The sequence below is a fragment of the Equus caballus genome, chromosome 23 (genome assembly GCF_041296265.1).
Source record: "Equus caballus isolate H_3958 breed thoroughbred chromosome 23, TB-T2T, whole genome shotgun sequence".
NCBI lineage: Eukaryota > Metazoa > Chordata > Mammalia > Perissodactyla > Equidae > Equus > Equus caballus.
Genome location: NC_091706.1, coordinates 48,747,829 through 48,768,558, shown reverse-complemented (window position 1 = coordinate 48,768,558; position 20,730 = coordinate 48,747,829). Strand labels below are relative to the sequence as shown.

At 34.1% G+C, this 20,730-nt stretch overlaps 1 protein-coding gene across 13 annotated transcripts in view; it reads right to left on the bottom strand.

Annotated features, from left to right (window-relative positions):
• Positions 1-20,730, bottom strand: part of CCDC171 (coiled-coil domain containing 171) — a 293,940-nt gene that overhangs the window by 117,133 nt on the left and 156,077 nt on the right. For all 13 annotated transcript variants that reach the window (XM_070248923.1, XM_070248931.1, XM_023627387.2 and 10 more), the window contains 3 exons: positions 16,738-16,964; positions 15,655-15,837; positions 7,933-8,118 (listed from right to left, as the gene is read on the bottom strand). In XM_070248923.1, the coding sequence (XP_070105024.1) occupies positions 7,933-8,118; positions 15,655-15,837; positions 16,738-16,964 (596 nt within the window). The remainder of the gene's footprint in view (positions 1-7,932; positions 8,119-15,654; positions 15,838-16,737; positions 16,965-20,730) is intronic.

Here is a 20,730-nt window from a genome sequence, read left to right as displayed (position 1 = left end):
AAAAAATAAAACAAAGATGAATACCTAATTAGCCAACAGTAGGGATTTTAAAAAGTTTTAAAAAGTACTGAATACCTCTAAAGGGCTGGATAGTAAATATTTTAGGCATTGCGGGCCATATGCTCTCTGTTGCAACTGCTAAACTCTGCCATTGTAGTATGAAAGCAGCCCTAGTAAATATGTAAATAAATGGGCATGGCAGTTGTCCAGTCAAACTTTATATACTGATGGTGGGCTCAACTTGACCTGTGGGTGATACTTTGCTGATCTCTGATCTAATAAGCTTATCCCTTAATAGACAGAAAAAGAAAAGAAAATCTAATCCAAAGCATATAGAAGAATGGAAATAATAAATATAAGAACAGAAATAAATATCATAGAAAACAAACAATAGTGTAAGTTAAAGCCAAAAGTTGTTCTTTGAAATGAACAACAAAATTAATAAACTCCTAACTAGAGGAAAACAAAAAGAGAGAGAGAACACAAATTACCAGTATCAGGAATGAAAGAGGGATTAATTATCACAACAGATCCTACAAACATTTAAAAAATAATAATGAAATATTATAAGCAACTTTATACCAATAAATTTAATGTCTTACATGAAATTGACAAGCTGATTCTAAAATTTGTATGAAAATGCAATGAAACTAAAATAGCCAAAACAATTTAAAAAAAAAAACAAAGTAGAAGACTTAAATTACCTCAAAAATAGGAATTATAAGACTTCCTATAAAGGCACAGTCATTAAAACAATGTATAATTAGCATAAAGGAGGACATATAGATGACTGAAACAGAAATAAAGTCCAGAAGTAAATAAGTAAATACACACATACACACGCAACACAGGGGCCAATATAGAGGCCAAGGTAACTGAAGAGAGAAACGATCTTTTCAACAAATGGCACTGGAACAACTAAATATCTATATGGAAAAAAAACCTCAACACTTACATCAAACCATATATAAAAATTAACTCAAAATGAATGACAGACCTAAAGGTAAAAGCTAAGTAATAAATTTTCTAAAAGAAACCATAGGGAAAATCTTTTTGACATCAGAGTATGCAAACATTTCTTAGATAAAATACAAAAATGCACACAACATTTAAAAGTTGTAATGTGAACTGTTCAAAATTTAAAACTTCCACTTGAAAGATACTGTTAAGAAAACGAAAAGGTAAATCACAGACTGGAAGATAACATTCTCAATATTATTCTGAAAAGGACTTTTACAGAGAAGATAGAATTCTTACAACTGAATTAAAAACCCAACAACCCAAAGTTTAAAATGCCAAATTATTTCAGCAGATATTTCACAAAGAATACATACGAATGACTAATAATAAGTACACTAATAAATGCGTAACATCATTAGTTATCAGTGAAATGCAAATTAAAATCAAAAAAGATACCACCACATAACCACTAGAACAGATAAAACTAAAAAGACTGACAGTGCCCGGTATTTGCCAGGATATGACGTAAACGGAACTCACACTCCAGCGCTGGTGGAAACGTAAACTCGTGCAGCCCCTTTGGAAAAAGACTTTGGCAGTTTCTTAAAAATTGATTTACTCTTACCATGGTACCCAACAATTTTACTCCTAGATCTTACCCACGAGTAATCAAAACATGTATCTGCATAAGGACTTGTACAAGAATGCTCTTAGCACCTTTATTCATACTAGACCTAAATGGAAACAACCCAAACGTCCATCGACAGATGACTGGATAAACAAATTGCTGCATATCCATATAATGGAAAACTCCTCAACAATATAAGGAAACAACATAGATGAATCTCAAAAACGTTACACCAAAAGAAAGAAGTCACTCACAAAGAATACATCTTGTATGATTCCATTTATGTGTAACTCTAGGAAAAGCAAATCTCATCTAGAGTGATTGCCAGGCTAGAGCAGGGTGAGGGTAGAAAAGGGAACTGAATGGAAAAGAGTACAAGGGAAATTTAGGGGATAAAGGAAATATCCTAAATCTTGACTGTGGTAGTGGTTACACGTATGCATACATGTGTCAAAATGCACTGAGCCATACATATTTAAAGTATACATTACATTGTTATAATGATATCTCAATAAAGTCATTTTAAAAATTAAGTCATTACTCTTAGGATCTAATTGTCATTCTTTTCTAAGTAATCCTTTTCTTCCACAGCTTTTAAGATTTTCTCTTTGCCTTTGTTATTCTACAGCTTCATTATTATGTTTCTCGGTACTTATTCATTTTTATTTATCCCGCTCACAGTGGGTTCCTTTAATCTGAGAAGTTACTCTTTCTTAAAATCTATAAAATTCTCAGTCATTCTTGCTCAAAATCTTGACTTGCCCTAATTTTCTGTTTTTGAAAATTTATTAAACCTATTTCATTCTATCTTATCCTACTTTCATTCTTTTATTAAATCTATCTCATTCTCTTTTTCTTCTCTATTAACTTCCTGTCATCCATCACTTGGTCCCTCTGCAGAGCATTCTGGGTGATATCTTCAGCTGACTTCCAATTCACCAATAAGTTTTCACCAGTCTATCCAACGTTCAAACCATTCGTTGAGTTTTTAATTTCAATTTCTTGTCTTTCATTTATATTTTCATTTCTTGTCTTATCATTTCTATTCAAATCTTATCTCTTAGAATATTTAAAAACACTTAAATTATCTTTTAAAGTATGTTTCAACACTTTGAATATTCCTACCCTCAAAAGTGTACATTTTCTCATTTGATATGCAATTCATTTCTTTACATAGTTTGTAATCTGGAATTTTCAATAAAATTCTTTTGAGTGTTCTCTGAACTATAGAAGCTATATTCCAAGTTTCCTTCTACAAGGTCACACTGGTTCTACAAGGGTTGGTCCATTCTGAAGACAATTTCTTAGCTGAACAGTCCTTGGACATACAGGTAAACTAAGACCTTACATTCATTTGTGGCACAGGCTTGGGGTTCCAATTTCTTTGTGAATTTTTTCCTACTCAAAGTCCAGAGTAAATATCAAATTACCCTGTAGCTAGTAAGCAGGGGCTTTCTAGGCCCCATTTCACAGTAGGACAACCCTTCCAGACTACCTTCACACAGGTAGCTCTTTTCTAATCCAGAGGGCTTGAAGCCTAGATTTCCCTAATATTATGATTATCAACTCTAGCCTCCAGCTAGGTTTATACACTCCAAGGAGCTATTTAGACTTGAGCTCCTCTCACCATTTGGTTTTGGATATCGTCTTTATTTCTAGTATCTAGTATCTATTTCTAGTATCCAAGCATTTTGCTTGCTTTCTTTCAAGCTTGGCTATATACCCCACAATTCATTTGTTATATTCTATCTAGTTTCCACTTCCTGTTTTTGAAATGAGAAGGGAAGCCTTTCCACATTAAGCAAAACCTTGACACCAAAAAATGACAAGGACAGTATGAGAGAGATAAATTACAAAACAATCACAATTAGGAACATAGATTTAAAAGTCCTAAGTGAAAAATTAACAAACTGAGTGAAGCAATGCATTCAAAAAGAAAAATCATCACAACCAAATTGGGTTTATTTCAGAAATGCAAGCCTGGCTTAACATTAGAATACTGAATAATATAATTCAGGGGTCAGCAAACTTTAGATAGGAAATACTTTGGCTTTGTGTGCCACATACAGTGTGTCATGTATTCTTCCTTGGTTTTGTTTGTTTTGTTTCTACGATCCTTTAAACATGTAAAAAACATTCTTAGCTCACATGCCATACCAACACAGGCTGTCAGCCATAGTTTGCAAATCCCTGATAGATTTCAACTTGCTAACAGAATAAGAGAGAAAAATCATAGGATTACCTCAACAGATGCATAAAAATGTATTTGATAACATCCAACATCCATTCATGATTTTTGAAATTATGCATAATCTAGGAAGATAACTCCCTTAAGCCAGTAAGGATTATCAACTTAAAACCTGTAGGAGGGGGCTGGCCCCGTGGTTGAGTGGTTAAGTTCGCGTGCTCCGCTGCAGGAGGCCCAGTGTTTTGTTGGTTTGAATCCTGGGTGCAGACATGACACTGCTCATCAAACCACGCTGAGGCAGCGTCCCACATGCCACAACTAGAAGGACCCACAACGAAGAATATACAACTATGTACTGGGGGCCTTTGGGGAAAAAAAGGAAAAAAATAAAATCTTAAGAAAAAAAAAACCTGTAGGAAAGTTGGTTCTTAATGGAGAAATGTTAGAAAGATTCTCTTTAAGACTGAGAACAAGATGAGGATGCCTCCTGTCTCTACTTCTACTCACTGTATCCTAGCCAGTGCAATAAGGTAGGAAAAAAAATTGAAGGATTAAGCTTTGGAAAGGAAAAACAAAACTGTCGCTACAGAGCAAGTAATATGATGGTCTGTGCAGAAAACCCTAGAAAGTACAGATAAAGTACTATTCGAATTGACAAGAGAGTTTAGCAATGTGGTTGAATATAAGATTAACGTATCTCTCTGTTTATTCATGTGTCAGTTTCTTGGTTGATCTTAGTCTGTAGGGGCTCCTGAAGGAACTAAATTAGGCAGGCTTTCTTCCAGAGAAAATTTTACATTAGCTTCTAGCCACTACTGACACGAGATTATGCCATTCAAGTTACTAGGCAATTCCTTAAAGCGCGAATCTCAGGTACGAGGCCCGATCTGCTGGTAGAGCCCAAACTTTAGTCTCCTACTTCCAGCACTGGTTTTGCTATTTGCCTGCATGGTAAGCCCAGCTTCTGTTCACAGTGCTAAATGCGATTTTTGCTCACTTGGGTTTGTTGGTGTTGTTTGCTACATTTTTGTCCTTAGAGATTTCCTTTACTCTTTAATGCACTGCTGTAATACAGGAAGTGTCTTATCCAAAATCTAGCTGCATCATAATGAGAAGACCATTCCTATCATCAAGTCAAAAGCATGATTTATTAAAAGTATTACCTATAGAAGAACGATTAAAAACCAAATCTCAAAATGTTAAGAGCGATTATTTTCAGATGATAAGATATCAGTAACTTGTTTTCTCTTCTGTATTTTCCATATCTTCTACTCATGATCTTATTTTGTTTTTATAAAGAAGTAGCAGCAATACAGTTTTTTAAAAGAAGTTACACACAGGACACATTAAAAAAACTATTTGCTTAAGTATTATTGAAAAACACACAAGAATATTTATCAAGCATATACTTGCTTTTCAAACACTCTCAATTAATTCTCACAAAAGTTCTGCAACTTAAGTATCATCATCCTTAATTTTGCAGAAGAGGAAACTGAGGCTCAGAAAGGTTAAGTTATTTGCCCAAGTGGCAGAACTGGGATTTGAATTTGGAATCACGTGTTCCAAGGCCAGTGCTTTCTACACTGAACCATGCTGCCTCCCACAAGAGAGCATTTTCACATTACCACCTGCTAGTTCTAATTAAGAGACGGTAATTAAACAGTTCTCCACTCCTGACAACAATATTTAAGCTACTGGCATTTTAAAGAAATTAATATGAGCAGTTTTTTATCTGCTGGAAGACACTACACCTAAACACAAACTACAAGCTATTACGAAAAGAAAAGACTCCAATATGACACAGTTATGGGCTTTTCCAAAGTATACTTCATCTATTAATGGAACGGGAAGCACAAAAATGTTGTTCAAGGACCAACGTATTTATAAGAATGTTCACCTTGACTAGTAATCACAAGAAATACAAATTAGGATAATAACAACATATTGATCAAACTGGCAAAAACTTTTTAAATAGTAATAGCCAGTTTGGGTAAAAAATGAAACTCTTGTACATTTTAGGAGAGAACATAAGTGGTAAAAATTTGCTGTAGCCCACTTGATAATATTCACACTTTAAAACTTACATGGCTTTTAATGTCGTAATTCCTCATCTAGGAATTTATCCTGAGGAAATAATCACAGATATGTGCATAAAGATTAAGCTACAGGGTTGCTCGTCTTAGAATTACTTACAATAGCAAAAAAGAAAAAGAAAGAAAGAAAAAGAAACTGAAATGAATCTAAATCAACAATAATAAGAAATTAGGTTAATAAATTATCTATATTCAAAGAATTCCATCAGCCATTAAAGATGATGACACTGCTATATTTATTAGCATGGAAAGAAATTCTTCACATGATGTTTTAAAAAAGGAAATTAGAAACTAACATATAATAGTATGGTTGTATTCTTATTAACCTATATTAGGTTATATTTCTGTATTTGCAAAATGTAAAGTCTGAAATAATATATATCAAAATTTTGACAGTAGATATAACCGATGATATGATTTGGGATTATTTAAATTTTAACTTTTATTCATCAATATTTCCTTATTTTTCCACAATGAATATTTACTACTTGTGTAAAAGAAACAAGGAGAAAAGAAAAAACACTGATATCATAGAATCATATCAGTTGGTAAGTAAAAATGTTTACAACTAGGATCAATACAAATAAGTCACAAAACAGTATATTAGTATGCTCTCACTTATGTAAGAAAAATGATATATGTTAGGTTGAGCCATATGAAACAGCTTGCATTTGTCTGTTTTTTTACTTATAAAAACAGCAATTTCAAATGGTTCAACTTAAAACATATATTAGGAAAAATATACTTTAAAATGTTAATAGTATCCTGCGAGTTTTTTCTTCTTCATATATATTTCCTTCTTTAAATTCATCTGTATTTTCTTCTTTTAGTTTTCAATATATTCTAATTTTTCCGAAAAACTAAATCCCATTTTCAATATTTACAGGCCAGGAGACCCTGAGCAAATCAACTGAACTCTCTCAAGTTTATTAAAAACCAATGGGAATAATAGTAGTAGGTAGTTTAAGAGTGAAGTAAGGTATTTCACGTAGAGACTGCAGCATGGAGCCTGGCATGCGTATGCTGTCAATCAATGGCCCATAGAATGTGGAAGTTGGGAAGGCAGATATGAAATCTGACTCCTTAGGTCTACCACTTATTAATGGTTGTGTAACTTCTGTAACCTTTGTGTAGCTCAGTTTTTTCCTCTACAAAATGGGAATAACCCCATAGAGTTTGTGTGAGGATTATATGAAATAATTGTTTATAGAGTATTTAGCATGGTGCCTGACAAACAGGAAGCTCTCAATAAATTTTGACTATTTTATTAGTAGTATTAGTATCAGTACTTAGCTATTAGAATAAATATATAATATTTGTATAATAAATTATATAGCTCTGAGTTGCTTACAGTATCAGGTATGACAACGAATATAGAGGCTTTGTTTTATCATTTTGGTTATCCTGGAATAAGCTGTTCCATTCTAGTGTGTACCACCCCACTAGTGAAAACTCCACAAGTATTATAATCATAAACTAGAATTCTATTATATTTTATAGTCAACATTTCCAAAAGATACCATAGTGCTAAATCCATGAACGAAATTTTCTAAATGACAACTATTTTATTGTAATTTCTCCTTTCCCTTCTAAATACCTTTCCCACAAATATATAACAGGGAGAACAATTCTTCCTGACCAAACTTGCCTCCTCCACAAACATGCGCTTATATAAGAATCAGAGAGACTAACACTCAAAATCTTTCAAAATCCAAAAGATTCGTGGAGTTTCAATGTCCAGAGGGCATCAAACAAGAAAAAGAAAAGAACCAAGAGAGGAAGAAACAAGGAAGATAAATGAAACAAAGAAGAAAATTATTATTGGAAAAATTTCCACTTTGCTTTCAATTAGCATGTAAAGTCTACTTTTACATTTTCAATACATGTGAACGCATGCTTGGAACCGAGGTCCCAGAATCATGTTTCATTCCATCCTTTATAAGCTCTTATAGAATAAAATTTCATATCTTGGGATCTATTCCCTATTCAGCAGACATACACAATTCCCTCCAAAGACCCACACCTCGAGGACATGAACCATTACGTGAAGGATGTTTTCCGACCTTAACAGCTTCTCCAAGAGTTTGGTTTTTGTCAGCTTCCTCACTGGAATGCAATTCAAGTCTATAATTCAACTCCTGTAGCTGTTGTGCCTGTTCATTCAATAGCATTTGTGCCTGCTGCTCCCGAAGTAACGCATTATTCAGCTCTTCACATGCACTTTCAAACTTCTCATGGGTGATCAATTTCTGAAAAAAGGAAAAAAAATTTAATTACAAGCTGGCTGCATTGTTGTACCATTTAATATTCAGAACTATATTTGCTAACATAAGGAGTGTAATACAAACATTTCTTAATGTCTGATACATGACAAAAAATACAATTTGGTTTTTTTCTAATTTCATAAGTCAAGATAAAAAACATCACTCTGGTTTTTAAAAGCACAACAGCCATACTCCAAAAGTTATCATTTTTAATCAAATAAAATCTTAGGAAACTTACTTCAAGTTCTAAATAATTCCATAACGTTCAGTTTAAATGTTGGTACGTGAGCACTTTTTATAAAGATTAGGATTGTGGGAATTAAAGCCTTCAACAAGTCCCTAGCTTTTAAATGATCACCTGAAAGTCTGTGTACATTACCACTCTGGGTCTCCCAGGTCCAACATCCCCTCCTTGGAGAGGCCTTACCAAACCATACTTCCCTGGCTCCACCACCTCTCACATTATCATACCTCCTGCTTTTATTTTCTTCACAGCCGTTGTCACCATCTAAATTCATCTCATATAGCTGTTCACTTTTTTTATTTCCTGTCCACTCCCTGCTACCAACCAAATATTTAAGGATGTGAGCTCCACTGGGTAGGGACCTCGTTCAGCTTGCTCACCCAACACACAGAAGAGCACCTGGCTCTCAGTAGGTGTTCAGTAGACAGTTGTTGAATGAAAGAATATTCATCTATAAACATACCAATAAAATTGTGCACTATAATATACAACACAGTTTCTACAATATCCTGACTGCTTTGGAGAGCCGAGCACTCCACTCTGGAATAACTAAGGATAGTTCTAGACTGGCCATCGCTTAAGGGGTATAGAATCCAGGGCAGGATACACTTGTATTAGCTCCTGTTCAAAACATTTAAGCAAATGAAAATTAATTACAACAAACAAGAGACATCTTGATCTTGAAGTACAAAGAACAGGAAAGTTTGACAAAAGGTAGGTAATCTGAGAAATATATATGGAAAACCACCAGGAACCATGCAGGTCACTTCATCACGCTAAGTGTGCATGTATCTATTTAAGGCTGATAAATTTCCCATTGTTGAAAAGAATTTGAGGTGGATCAATATAATTAACCATAAATATAAAGCAAACTGATTTAAAATTTTTAAAAATCTAGGAGGAGGGAAGAGCTGAATAAACATCCTATTGATTCTAGACATCTGGAATATGTAAATTACTGCAGTTGAATGTGGACTTTCTCTCTGAACTTTCTGACAAATGAGACAAATGTGTTTAGTTATAGTTTCCTCACGGGCCAACAACAGCAAGCATGCAGTTCATGTAGAGAGAAAAACTGTTGCTGGAACTAAGTTTGAGGATAAGTTTATTACATGGGTCTTTCTATATCACAATATATTAGCACTGAGTTTTACTTTGGCACCAGCTACCTTGCCTGCTACCTCCTAAAAGCAACTATATTTTACTATTATTTGCCTTTTTGAAGGTGTATATAATGCATTCCTCAACACTGATTAAATTTTAAAAGTAATGAATGAACAACAGCGACGGTGCAGCATAAAAATAGATGCCTAAGGATTTACCTAGGTTAATACAAAGTAATAAAAATGATCACAAGTCACACGGGGAAAGTTGTCTCATTTCCTGAGAGTCATCTAGTAAAGGTGTGTCTAATACATGACTGATACTTGGACAGTGTTTGATTTTAGGAAACATATCTTTTTACTCCTCTTAACAGTTGCCTCACTCTCCATATTGTCCTATTACAACTAAACACTCCACTTTCTAACCATCAACTCTGACAGCCTCCTCTCAGCACTCCAGCTCCATCTCAAGTCTTAACATCCTTCTATTCCCTGACACAATAGCACTCATCCGGCTCTGGTAAACAGATATTTTTGTACTTCTTCTACCTTTTATTTGTTATGTTTTTTAAACTTCCACTGCTTGCCATCAGACCATTCTGTCCTTTGCAATCCACTTGACCTCTATAAATCATGATCCTCATCATTTTGCAAGACTTTCCCACTCCTACAAAATTTCTCCTTTACCTAAAAACTTAGTTGATTTTAGCCTCTCTTTTGTCCATTTATCCCTCCCAGAGACTGGCACAATTCTGTTCACTCTTCTACAAGTAAATCGGATCAAACAAGTGTAACAATGGAAATTAATAAAGAAGTGGTATGTGAAAGCAGTTGTAAGGAGCTAATAAACCAACAAAAGGTCATGGGAATTAGCTGGTAAAGAACAACTGTCAGTAGATGAACATGGTATTGCAGAACAATGAAAGTACTGAATAGCTTTTGGCAGGCAGGGTGTTCCCTTTATGTTACAATTTTAGACCAATTATAAAAAAGCTACTTTATTTCCCTCCTACATACTTAGCCTGAAATCAGTGACAGATGACGGTTGCAGGGACATTCCCCAATTTTTTTAGAAGAAAATAGCATCATTTTCCATCTATTTTGTTTTTAATAAAACAATCGTTTATTAACACAGCTAGATATGAACATTAATCACTACAGTGAAGTGGCTAAAAGTATGAGTTTTGGAGACCAACTACCCAGGTTCAAATCCTGTCATTACCATTTACTAAATGTGTGACTTTGAACAAGTTACTTAGCTGCTCTGTGTTCCATATTCCTCATCTATAAAATAAGGATAATCATAGTATCAACCCATTATTAATATGAGAGGACTAAATGAATCAACATCCTAAACTGCTTAGGGTCAATGCCTAACACATGGTCAATACAGTCATTAAATGTTAGAAATCATCACTTTATAATTGTATACCTTACAATTTTAAGTCAAAATACAAAAAATGACATATCTCATTTTCTCAATTATTACCTAAATTAATCTTATTTTTATTTCTAAACTTTAGTGGAAGTAATTCACACTAAAAATTTCCTGGAACATACTCTCAGCTTTTGCTGTAAGCCGGTTATTCAACCAAAGTCCTTACCAGAAGATTCTGTCACCTTCCAGGAACTTTTCTTCAAATGCCAATCTTCTCTCTAGATTATAGAAACCGAGTCCTGACTGCTTCCAAACTAATCAAAGACGTTAGCCTGTTTTCCTAATAATTAACTATGAACTAGGAATTCACATTGTGTAGAATACCTAGAATTCTTCATACATATTCCAGGGAACAACATACATAATCTTCCAATTTTCAGGAGAGTCACTACTATACAAACCTAAATATAGTTGACTATATTCTAAACCTCAAATTGCATCAATGGCTGTCTCTTTCCATTTTGGCAGACCACCTCAAGATCCCAAATTTAATTAGTATATACAATTGAGGAGCTGGCCCAGTGGCACAGTAGTTAAGTTCACACACTCCATTTTGGCGGCCCAGGGTTAGCAGGTTCAGATCCTGGACGCAGACCCAAATGGTGCTCATGAAGCCATGCTGTGGCAGCATCCCACATACAATATAGAGGAAGACTGGTACAGATGTTAGCTCAGGGCCAATCTTCCACACCAAAAACTAAATAAATAAATAAAAGTATAATCAGCTCTATACGATTTAAGTACAATGGCAAAAAAAAGGAAAAAAATTAATACCTATGAATAGTGGAAAAGTCAAATGAATTTTGATACATTCATATGATAGAATAGTATTCAATAGTCTATAACGAAATTAATAATAAATGACACAGGAAAATACAGTATTTTAAGTAAATATATATATTTATACATATATTTTTGCAAATTGTACCTGCAAAATCATTCCAAATATGCATGCATAAGGTCATGCACATGCACATACACACAAAGAAAAATGTGGGGACAAAATTCATCCACACTTAAACAGCTATTGGTTCTGGTGGTAAGATTAGAGTGATCTGAGCTTTCTTCTAAATGCTTTCTTATGTTTTTATTTATGGCTATCACATATTACTTTCATAATCATAAAAAAAATGCTGAAGCAACTCCTAAATTTTACCTTCTCTGAACAAAAAAACTAAGAAAGTGAGGAAAAAACTGTGGTGTCTTTAGACATTCACTGACAAGAAAGCTCTTACTATCTTCAATGAGAAGGGTAATTCACAATTATCTGACTTGTGAAATTTATAGGAACTTTTTGCCCTTCGAAGGTACAGCTATTTCAAATAATAACTAACATTAGCAATTTATATGATACAGGATTAATAACTGCTATCTGCTGCTGCCTCTGGTTCCACAAATGTTAAAACTACAAATTCCAAATTAACCATTTAAAAGTACATTTAAACTGAAGTTAAACCTGCAAAACTTAGGTTTCCTAAAGAAAGGAGCACTAAAAGGAGCTTGTTGCTAGATGTGAGCAACTTATGAATATAAGTACTCATATTTATATTAGCTGTCATCAGTTTTATGCAGCTTTGAAGTTTCAGGGTAATCTTTTAACTCTATATTATTACATCCACATTAAGAACAGCAATGTTAATAACTAACCTGGGTGCAAATAAAATATGTGGGTATCTCCATTTTATTGTGCTTCATATATTTACAATTTTGATCTTGATCTAATGTTATTTGGCATATAGACTTTCTTTTCTCAGCTATCTTCTGCTTTTTTAAATAATATATATAAATCCTTGATGGAAGTTAGACAAATTGAACACTTCTTAGGAAAAACAATTTCATTTCACACTAAATAATCCAACTTACTCAAAATATTCAATATAAAAAGAGAAGAGGGGAAATTCCACCCCCGACTCCAAACAGCAGGCTCCTCAATTGGGGGCATTTTACTTATTTATTAATATTTACTATACATTTGGAGGTTTATGTGCTATAGCAGTTAAGCTATCCTAACTAAAACTTACACTTTTTCTACACTTTCAGTCACAGTACACATTTTAACAGGGCCACAAGTTCTGCTGGCACAGAAGCTGCACTTTTTTTTTTTAATTTTTATTTTTATAGCAGTAACATTGGATTATAATATTATATAACCTTCAGGTGAACATCATAATATATTTCAAATCCTGTGCAGATTACATCATGTTCACCACCCAAAGACCAATTATAATCCATCACCACACACATGCACCTAATCATCCCTTTATCCTCCTCCTTTCCCCCTACCCCCCCTGGTAACCATCACTCCAATCTCTGCTGCTATGTGTTTGTCATTGTTTTTATCTTCTACTTATGAGTGAGACCATACGGTATTTTACTTTCTCCCTCTGACTTATTTCACTCAGCATAATACCCTCAAAGTCCATCCATGTTGTCACAAATGGCCGGATTTCATCATTTCTTATGGCTGAGTAGTATTCCATGGTGTATAAATACCACATCTTCTTTATCCATTCATCCCTTCTTAGGCACCTAGGTTGCCTCCAAGCCTTAGTTATTGTGAATAATGCTGCGATGAACATAATAGGGGTGCATGTATCTTTATGCATTAGTGTTTTCAGGTTCTTTGGATAAATACCCAGCAGTGGGATAGCTGGATCATATGGTAGATCTATTCTTAATTTTCTGAGGATACTCCATACGGTTTTCCATAGTAGCTGCACCAGTTTACACTCCCAGCAGCAGTGTACAAGGGTTCCCTTCTCCCCACATCCTCTCCAACACTTGTTGTTTCCTGTCTTGTTAATTTATAACAAGACTGAAGTGAAGTGACATCTCATTGTAGTTTTGATTTGCATTTCCTTAATAGTTAATGATGTTAAACATGTTTTCATGTACCTATTGGCCATCTGTATATCTTCTTTGGAGAAATCTCTGTTCAGATCTTTTGCTCATTTTTTAACTGGGTTGTTGGTTTCTTTGTTGTTGAGACGTGTGAGTTCTTTGTACATTTTGGATATTAACCCCTTATCTGATACATGGTTTGCAAATATCTTCTCCCCATTGTTAGGTTGTCTTTTCAATTTGTTGATGGTTTCCTTTGCTGACCAAAAGCTTTTTAGTTTGACGTAGTCCCATTTGTTTATTTTTTCTTTTGTTTCCCTCACCTGGTCAGACATGGTACTTGAAAATATGCTGCTAAGACCTATGTCAAAGAGCGTGCTGCCTATGTTTTCTTCTAGAAGTTTCATGGTTTCAGGTCTAACATTCAAGTCTTCAATCCACTTTGAGTTGATTTTTGTGCATGGTGTAAGATAATGGTCTACTTTCATCTTTTGCACGTGGCTGTCCAGTTTTCCCAACACCATTTATTGAAGAGACTCTCCTTTCTCCATTGTATGCTCTTGGCTCCCTTGTCGAAAATTAGCTGTCCATATATGTGTGGGTTTATTTCTGGGTTCTCAGCTCTGTTCCACTGATCTGTGTGTCTATTTTTGTGCCAGTACCATGCTGTTTTGGTTACTATAGCTTTGTAGTATATTTTGAATATACTACAGGGAGTATGATACCTCCAGCTTTGTTCTTTTTCCTCAGGATTCCTTTGGCTATTCGGGGTCTTTTGTTGTTCCATATAAATTTTAGGATTCTTTGCTCTATTTCTGTGAAAAATGTTGTTGGAACTTTGAGAGGGAATGCACTGAATCTATAGATTGCTTTAGGAAGTATGGACATTTTAACTATGTTAATTCTTCCAATCCAAGAGCACAGAATATCTTTCCATTTCTTTGTGTCTTCTTCAATTTCTTTCAACAATGTTTTATAGTTTTCAGTGTACAGATCTTTCATCTCTTTGGTTAAATTTATTCCTAGGTATTTTATTCTCTTGGTCGCAATTGTAAATGGGATTGTATTCTTAATTTCTTTCTGCTACTTCATTGTTAGTGTATAGAAACGCAACTGATTTTCGTACATTGATTTTGTATCCTGTGACTTGACTGTATTCATTTATTAATTCTAAAAGTTTTTTAGTGGATTCTTTAGGGTTTTCTGTATATAAAATCACATCATCTGCAAATAGTGACAGTTTCACTTCTTCTTTTCCAGTTTGGATCTCTTTTATTTCTTTTTCTTGCCTGATTGCTCTGGCTAGGACTTCCAATACTATGTTAAATAAGAGTGGTGAAAGTGGGCATCCTTGTCTGGTTCCTGTTCTTAGAGGGATAGCTTTCAGTTTTTCTCCATTGAGAATGATATTAGCTGTGGGTTTGTCATATATGACCTTTATTAGAAGCTACACTTCTTTAAACATCTGGTATAACTCTTTTTTTCCAATTGAGAAAAAATTGACATATAACACTAAGTTTAAAGTGTACAATGTGTTGATTTGATGCACTTATATATTGCAAAGTAATTACCACTGCAGCATTGACTAATACTTCTATCACATCACATAATTATTATTTCTTTCTTGTGGTGAGAAAGATCTAGTCTCTTAGCAATTTTGAAGTATATAATACAACATTGTTGGGGCATTTTAGAAGTTTTCTAAAGAAAAAGAAATCCTATTAAGGGGATTTTGAATTATTTGAAAAAGCAAACATAAAAAGTTAAGGAAAACAAATACGCATTTGTTCTCTGATAGGGTGTGTATGTGTACATGTATATATACATACATATATACACATACTGTCAGAGCAGAGCTCACCAAAGCCACAGTTTTTTAAATCATACATACTTACAGTCTGTTTAAATTCATTTAATTGCATTTGGAGCCCCTGGGCTTTGTCAAGCTCCTTTTTCATTTCATTCACATTTCGTTTGAATTCCGTGACCTCCAAGCGCAGTGAGCGGCGCTCAACTTCTGCTGCGTGCAGTCTTTGTGTAAATCCAAATATTTGCTTCTGTAATGATGCCGTGCTTTTCTGTTGTCAAACAAAAGCAATTTTACAAGCAGTAACTACAGATTTACTAAGAAGTCAATAGCAATGACCATTTTGCCAAATTAAATGTAACTTACGTTATACAGAGAACAATACCATCTGCTACTGAAACTTAGAGGTGAAAGCTGTATTTTTTATGTGACCAATAATTTGGCTCATATGAAATGAACAACTAAAGAAAATAAATAATCTGGATGGCAAGAAAATGTAATTGACAACTGTTTATGTCTCATAGAATTCTGTTGCCCTATACTTATAGAGAATAGTAAATTCATAACTCATGCCAGAACTTCTGTATTTTGATATTTTGGACACTTATTTGGAAGCAGCCAGCCCTCGCGGTCTACTAGTTAAGATTCAGGGCTCTCACCACCACCGCCTGGGTTTGTTTCCCCGTCAGGGAACCACTCCACCCATCTGTCGGTTGTCATATTGTAGCAGGTGCGTGTTGCTGTGATGCTAAAAGCTCTGCCACGGGTATTTCAAACCAGCAGGGTCACCCATGGTGGATAGTTTTCAGTGGAGCTTCCAGACTAAGACAGACTAGGAAGAAGGACCTGGCCACCCACTTCCGGAAAAATCAGCCACAAAAACCCTGTGAATACCAGTGGAGCGTTGTCTGATACAGCGCTGGAAGGTGAGAGGATGGCGCAAAAAGACCAGGGTTTCACTCTGCTGTACACAGGGTCGCTAGGAGTTGGAATCAACTGGAGGACACTAACAGCAAATTTGGAAGTGCTTTTATTGCTTATATGAAAAGATTACATGAAATCTAAAGGAATCTAGAAACACTGAGGTACAACTAATTTAAACTATAAACATCTGATTCAGAATTAAATTTTCAAATCCAAAAGTCACTATTTACTGAAATTGTATACATACCAAAATGGGCACATAGCCACGAAGACCGTATTTCAGGGCCAGTGTGTTTACTTTATGAAGTCCTCGGGCCAGCCTCTGAACCAAGGAGTCTTTTTCTACATATGTAATACTCCAGCTACTATGCAAAGGTATACTCTCCATCGCCAGACTAATTTTATCCATGAGTTTTGCAAAAGAATTCTTGGCTGCACCTACAAGTAAATGTCCACAAATTCTGGAATTTGGATCTTCAAAAAAAGACAAAAAGACACAGAAAAATGTGAATTGTCTCTTGTTCATTTCACAACACTGCCAATCACAACACAATGAAAATATTTTCTCAATTATATAATTCCCATTTACCTCTGGGAATTCATTCAAAAAGTCCCCTCCCACATAAATTTTCACTATGAAAAACATAATTCACTTACTAAACAATACATTTATCTAAAGAAATCTACAAAATTTACATATGGTATGTCTTTCACACTGAACAACATGACACTAAAAATTTATCATCACCCTTTTCTTTGTTTTAAAACCAACATAAATTCATTTTCTATTTACAACTACCAAAGCTTGTTACCTTAATGTCATACTATTTATATTCTCAGACAAGAAAATATAATTTGCCTTATTCCAAGGCAATTAAAATTTTACAGCTACAATTACTTATTTCCCCACAGGATTCTGGTAATCATCTCTCTCATATAATGGACTTAAGGTCCCAGCATATCCAACATGGCATGCTTACTGCTAGATTCATCAGGTCTGTAATTAATAATTGTGTTTAATGTTGATAAATAAAATTGTCAGTGCTCTTTCTACTAATTGGTATTCCAGATAACGGTTAATAGGTTTATTTATGCCTTAATAAAAGTCGTGTAATTTAGTTTTCCCTCTGCTAGGCAGGTCTTAATCTGTCATTACTTGTCTATGATACTATCCATGTAAAATGACAAGCATGAAGAGATTATGTAAATTCAGTAGTATACCATTCTACATTTCAAGAGCCTCTGATGCTGGAGTTAATTTAAATCTTATCTTTACATCATAAGCACAAAAAAGCATATTTGGCCAGTTTTATCAAATAGAAAAATGTTTTATAATTCTAGGAATACATATGTTTCAACACTAAAGAGCAACATTGACTGAGAAGGTGATCAATCAATGGTTTTCTGTGTCATAAAGAACCATCTCACAGAGGCCCTGTGTTCAAAATTTGAGCCTTATTTTATTTCTTTTATTCTTCAATGTATAAAAGGAAAAATAAATCTTTAAATTTATGCAGCAGTCAGAATTTGAAAACCACATTGCTTAAAAGTTATACATAAAATACAAATTGTTAATTGGATAAAAGCATACTATCCTCCATTTGGATTTATTTCTGTCAGTTATTGATGAACTGACTTCTAAGAATATAATATAAGGTAATATAAGTTTAATTCTGTATGCCTCTCATAAATACTGAGAATCCCATGCACAGAAGGTATACGAAGTATAACTAAAATACACAGTTCCTATGTTAACAATCATATTCTTAAAGTAAATCATGAATGAAAAAGAATTTAGCATTATATACAGTCAACATATAATGCAGAACACTGAGTTTAAACAATTACTGTACTACAGTATGCATTTAATAGGTCGCTGCTGAATAAATGACAAACAGGAAAATTTACTTATTTCTATATAATATTCAATATAATACATTATTCCAATACCTAATATATGTATTCCCTGTTTCTCCAACTAGTTTGCAACTCCTTAACTGTGTCATTTTTCATCTTAGTAAACTTTTTACCTTCATTGTGCTAGCCTAGCATATATGAGTATTTTTTACATGTTTGTTGGATTAATTATATTTATTTTTACTTCCACAGCAGCTGCAACAATGCTGAATACAAGAGTGCATTCAATAATACAAAGAGAAATTATTAATATTAACTTTTAATGTATGTCAAAAGTTATTCTTTTTAAATAAATTTGATAAAAGCTCATTGAGGAAATTTTCAGGAATATAAAAGTAATAAAATTTTCACAAAGAGCCTTTAGAAGCAAAAGTCAACTAAAATTAAATTTTAATGAATAGTGGTTTTTTTACAATATCACAGAAATGTGTTGGGTATACACTAACCACTCTGAAAGGTGAAATTAAGTGACAATACAATTCCACAAGGCATTCTTCTGAATTTTTAAGAAGTAGGAAAAAGGTACACACTCTAAGTTCCTGATCACTACTTTCATGAATTACAGAAAGAGCACTAAATAATTTATGCTTTGAGGAGTAAGAAGTGTTTTTACGACAACTTCACATTATACAGTATAGAGTACAATTAATTCAATATTCAGGAAAGGAAGAAACAAAAAAATTCTTTAGTGACACAGTTGTAGAATTATTTGTATAATGATACAGAAATAAGAGAAAAAAATAAGGTCACTAAAATTCCTCACGTCTAAACTTGTCTAGACTATTTAAAATGTTTGACTTGCTACAGTTAACAAATTCTTATTTATGTTAAATACATTTGTTAATTACTTTTCCCCTATTTAATAGCATGTCTCAAGAAAGAAGAGGACTCTATGTTCTGCAATTACTTTTTCCAATTGAAGTGGCAATATTGCACATCTAAGGTTAAAATCTTAAAAACAAATTCATAAAGAATTATTTCAACCATTAGTTCTAAACCTGTGGACTACAGATCTTGGGCAGCGGGGAGGGGAGGCTGAAAAGTTATTATGAGAGTTCCACCATTTTTAACTGAAGTAATTATTGCCATTTGGTCTTTATTTAGCCTTAAAAATATATACAGCATGAATGCAGCCAGCCTGGTGGTGTAGTGGTTAAGTTCACACACTCCGCTTCGGCGGCCCAGGGTTTGCCGGCTCAGATCACAGGTGTGGACTTAGCACCACTCATCAAGCCATGAAGTGGCGGCACCCCACATATAAAATAGAGGAAGATAGGCACAGATCTTAGCTCAGGGTCAATCTTCCTCAGCAAAAAGAGGAGGATTGGAGGCTGATGTTAGCTCAGGGCTAATCTTCCTCAAAAAAAAAAAAATATATATATATATACACAGCATGAATAATATATGCTCATGATGTTGTGAGGATTTAAATTAAAACTTCTTTAAAGCATTACAGAAGTCAATTGCTACTAAAAATAACAACTATATGTGCGGAGAGAGCAGTCCACAATATATTTTCTTACTAAAATGGAGTCCTGACTCTCAGAAAGATTGAGAAACACTCCTTTAATGAAAAGAGAGAATGGTGAGTAATTATTTAATTAATATATGTAAATATGTAATTATTCAATTTAATAATGTTAGTTATGAGTATAATAATAATCAGCAGTAATAATAATGAGCAATGTTAATAATAATGTTAAAAATGTTAATCATGCATAATGTTAACTGCATTAAATTCTGACTCAATTCTGTACACTTGGAAACATTTTGTTGTCCTTGACATCTCCATCTCCCTTGTCATCTTCCCCACATCCTGTCGTTAATGCTTCCCCAATCTACCCAGTTTTCTCTGTGACCATGGCCTTATCTCACTTATATTCTTGAAAGAGTCTCCCTACTCTTCTCCAGTCTTGCTCTTCTTCAATCCATCCTCCACTGTAGATAAAGTGACTTCTAAAACACCAATAGGATCTTGTCACAACCCCTGCTTTGAAGCCTCAATGAGCCTCTTCAGATTTAGGAACAAATCTCCAACTCCTTAAAACACAGCTCATAAGGCCATACATGGTCTGATCCTTGATTACTTTTCCAGGAACATCTTTCACTATTATCTCTTTTACATGCAACTCCTTTCAAGTGACCTCAACACATCACAATCTTAAAGCATTCCTCTGAGCAAAAATATTGCTTGTGTCTCCAAACAGTTAATAATTCGGAAAGAGTGAAAATGGATATCAGTTTCAACCCTGATAGCCAATCATTATGATAAGATTCAAAGCAGTGTTCTATCTAAAATAAATTTCAGGGGTCAGCTCGGTGG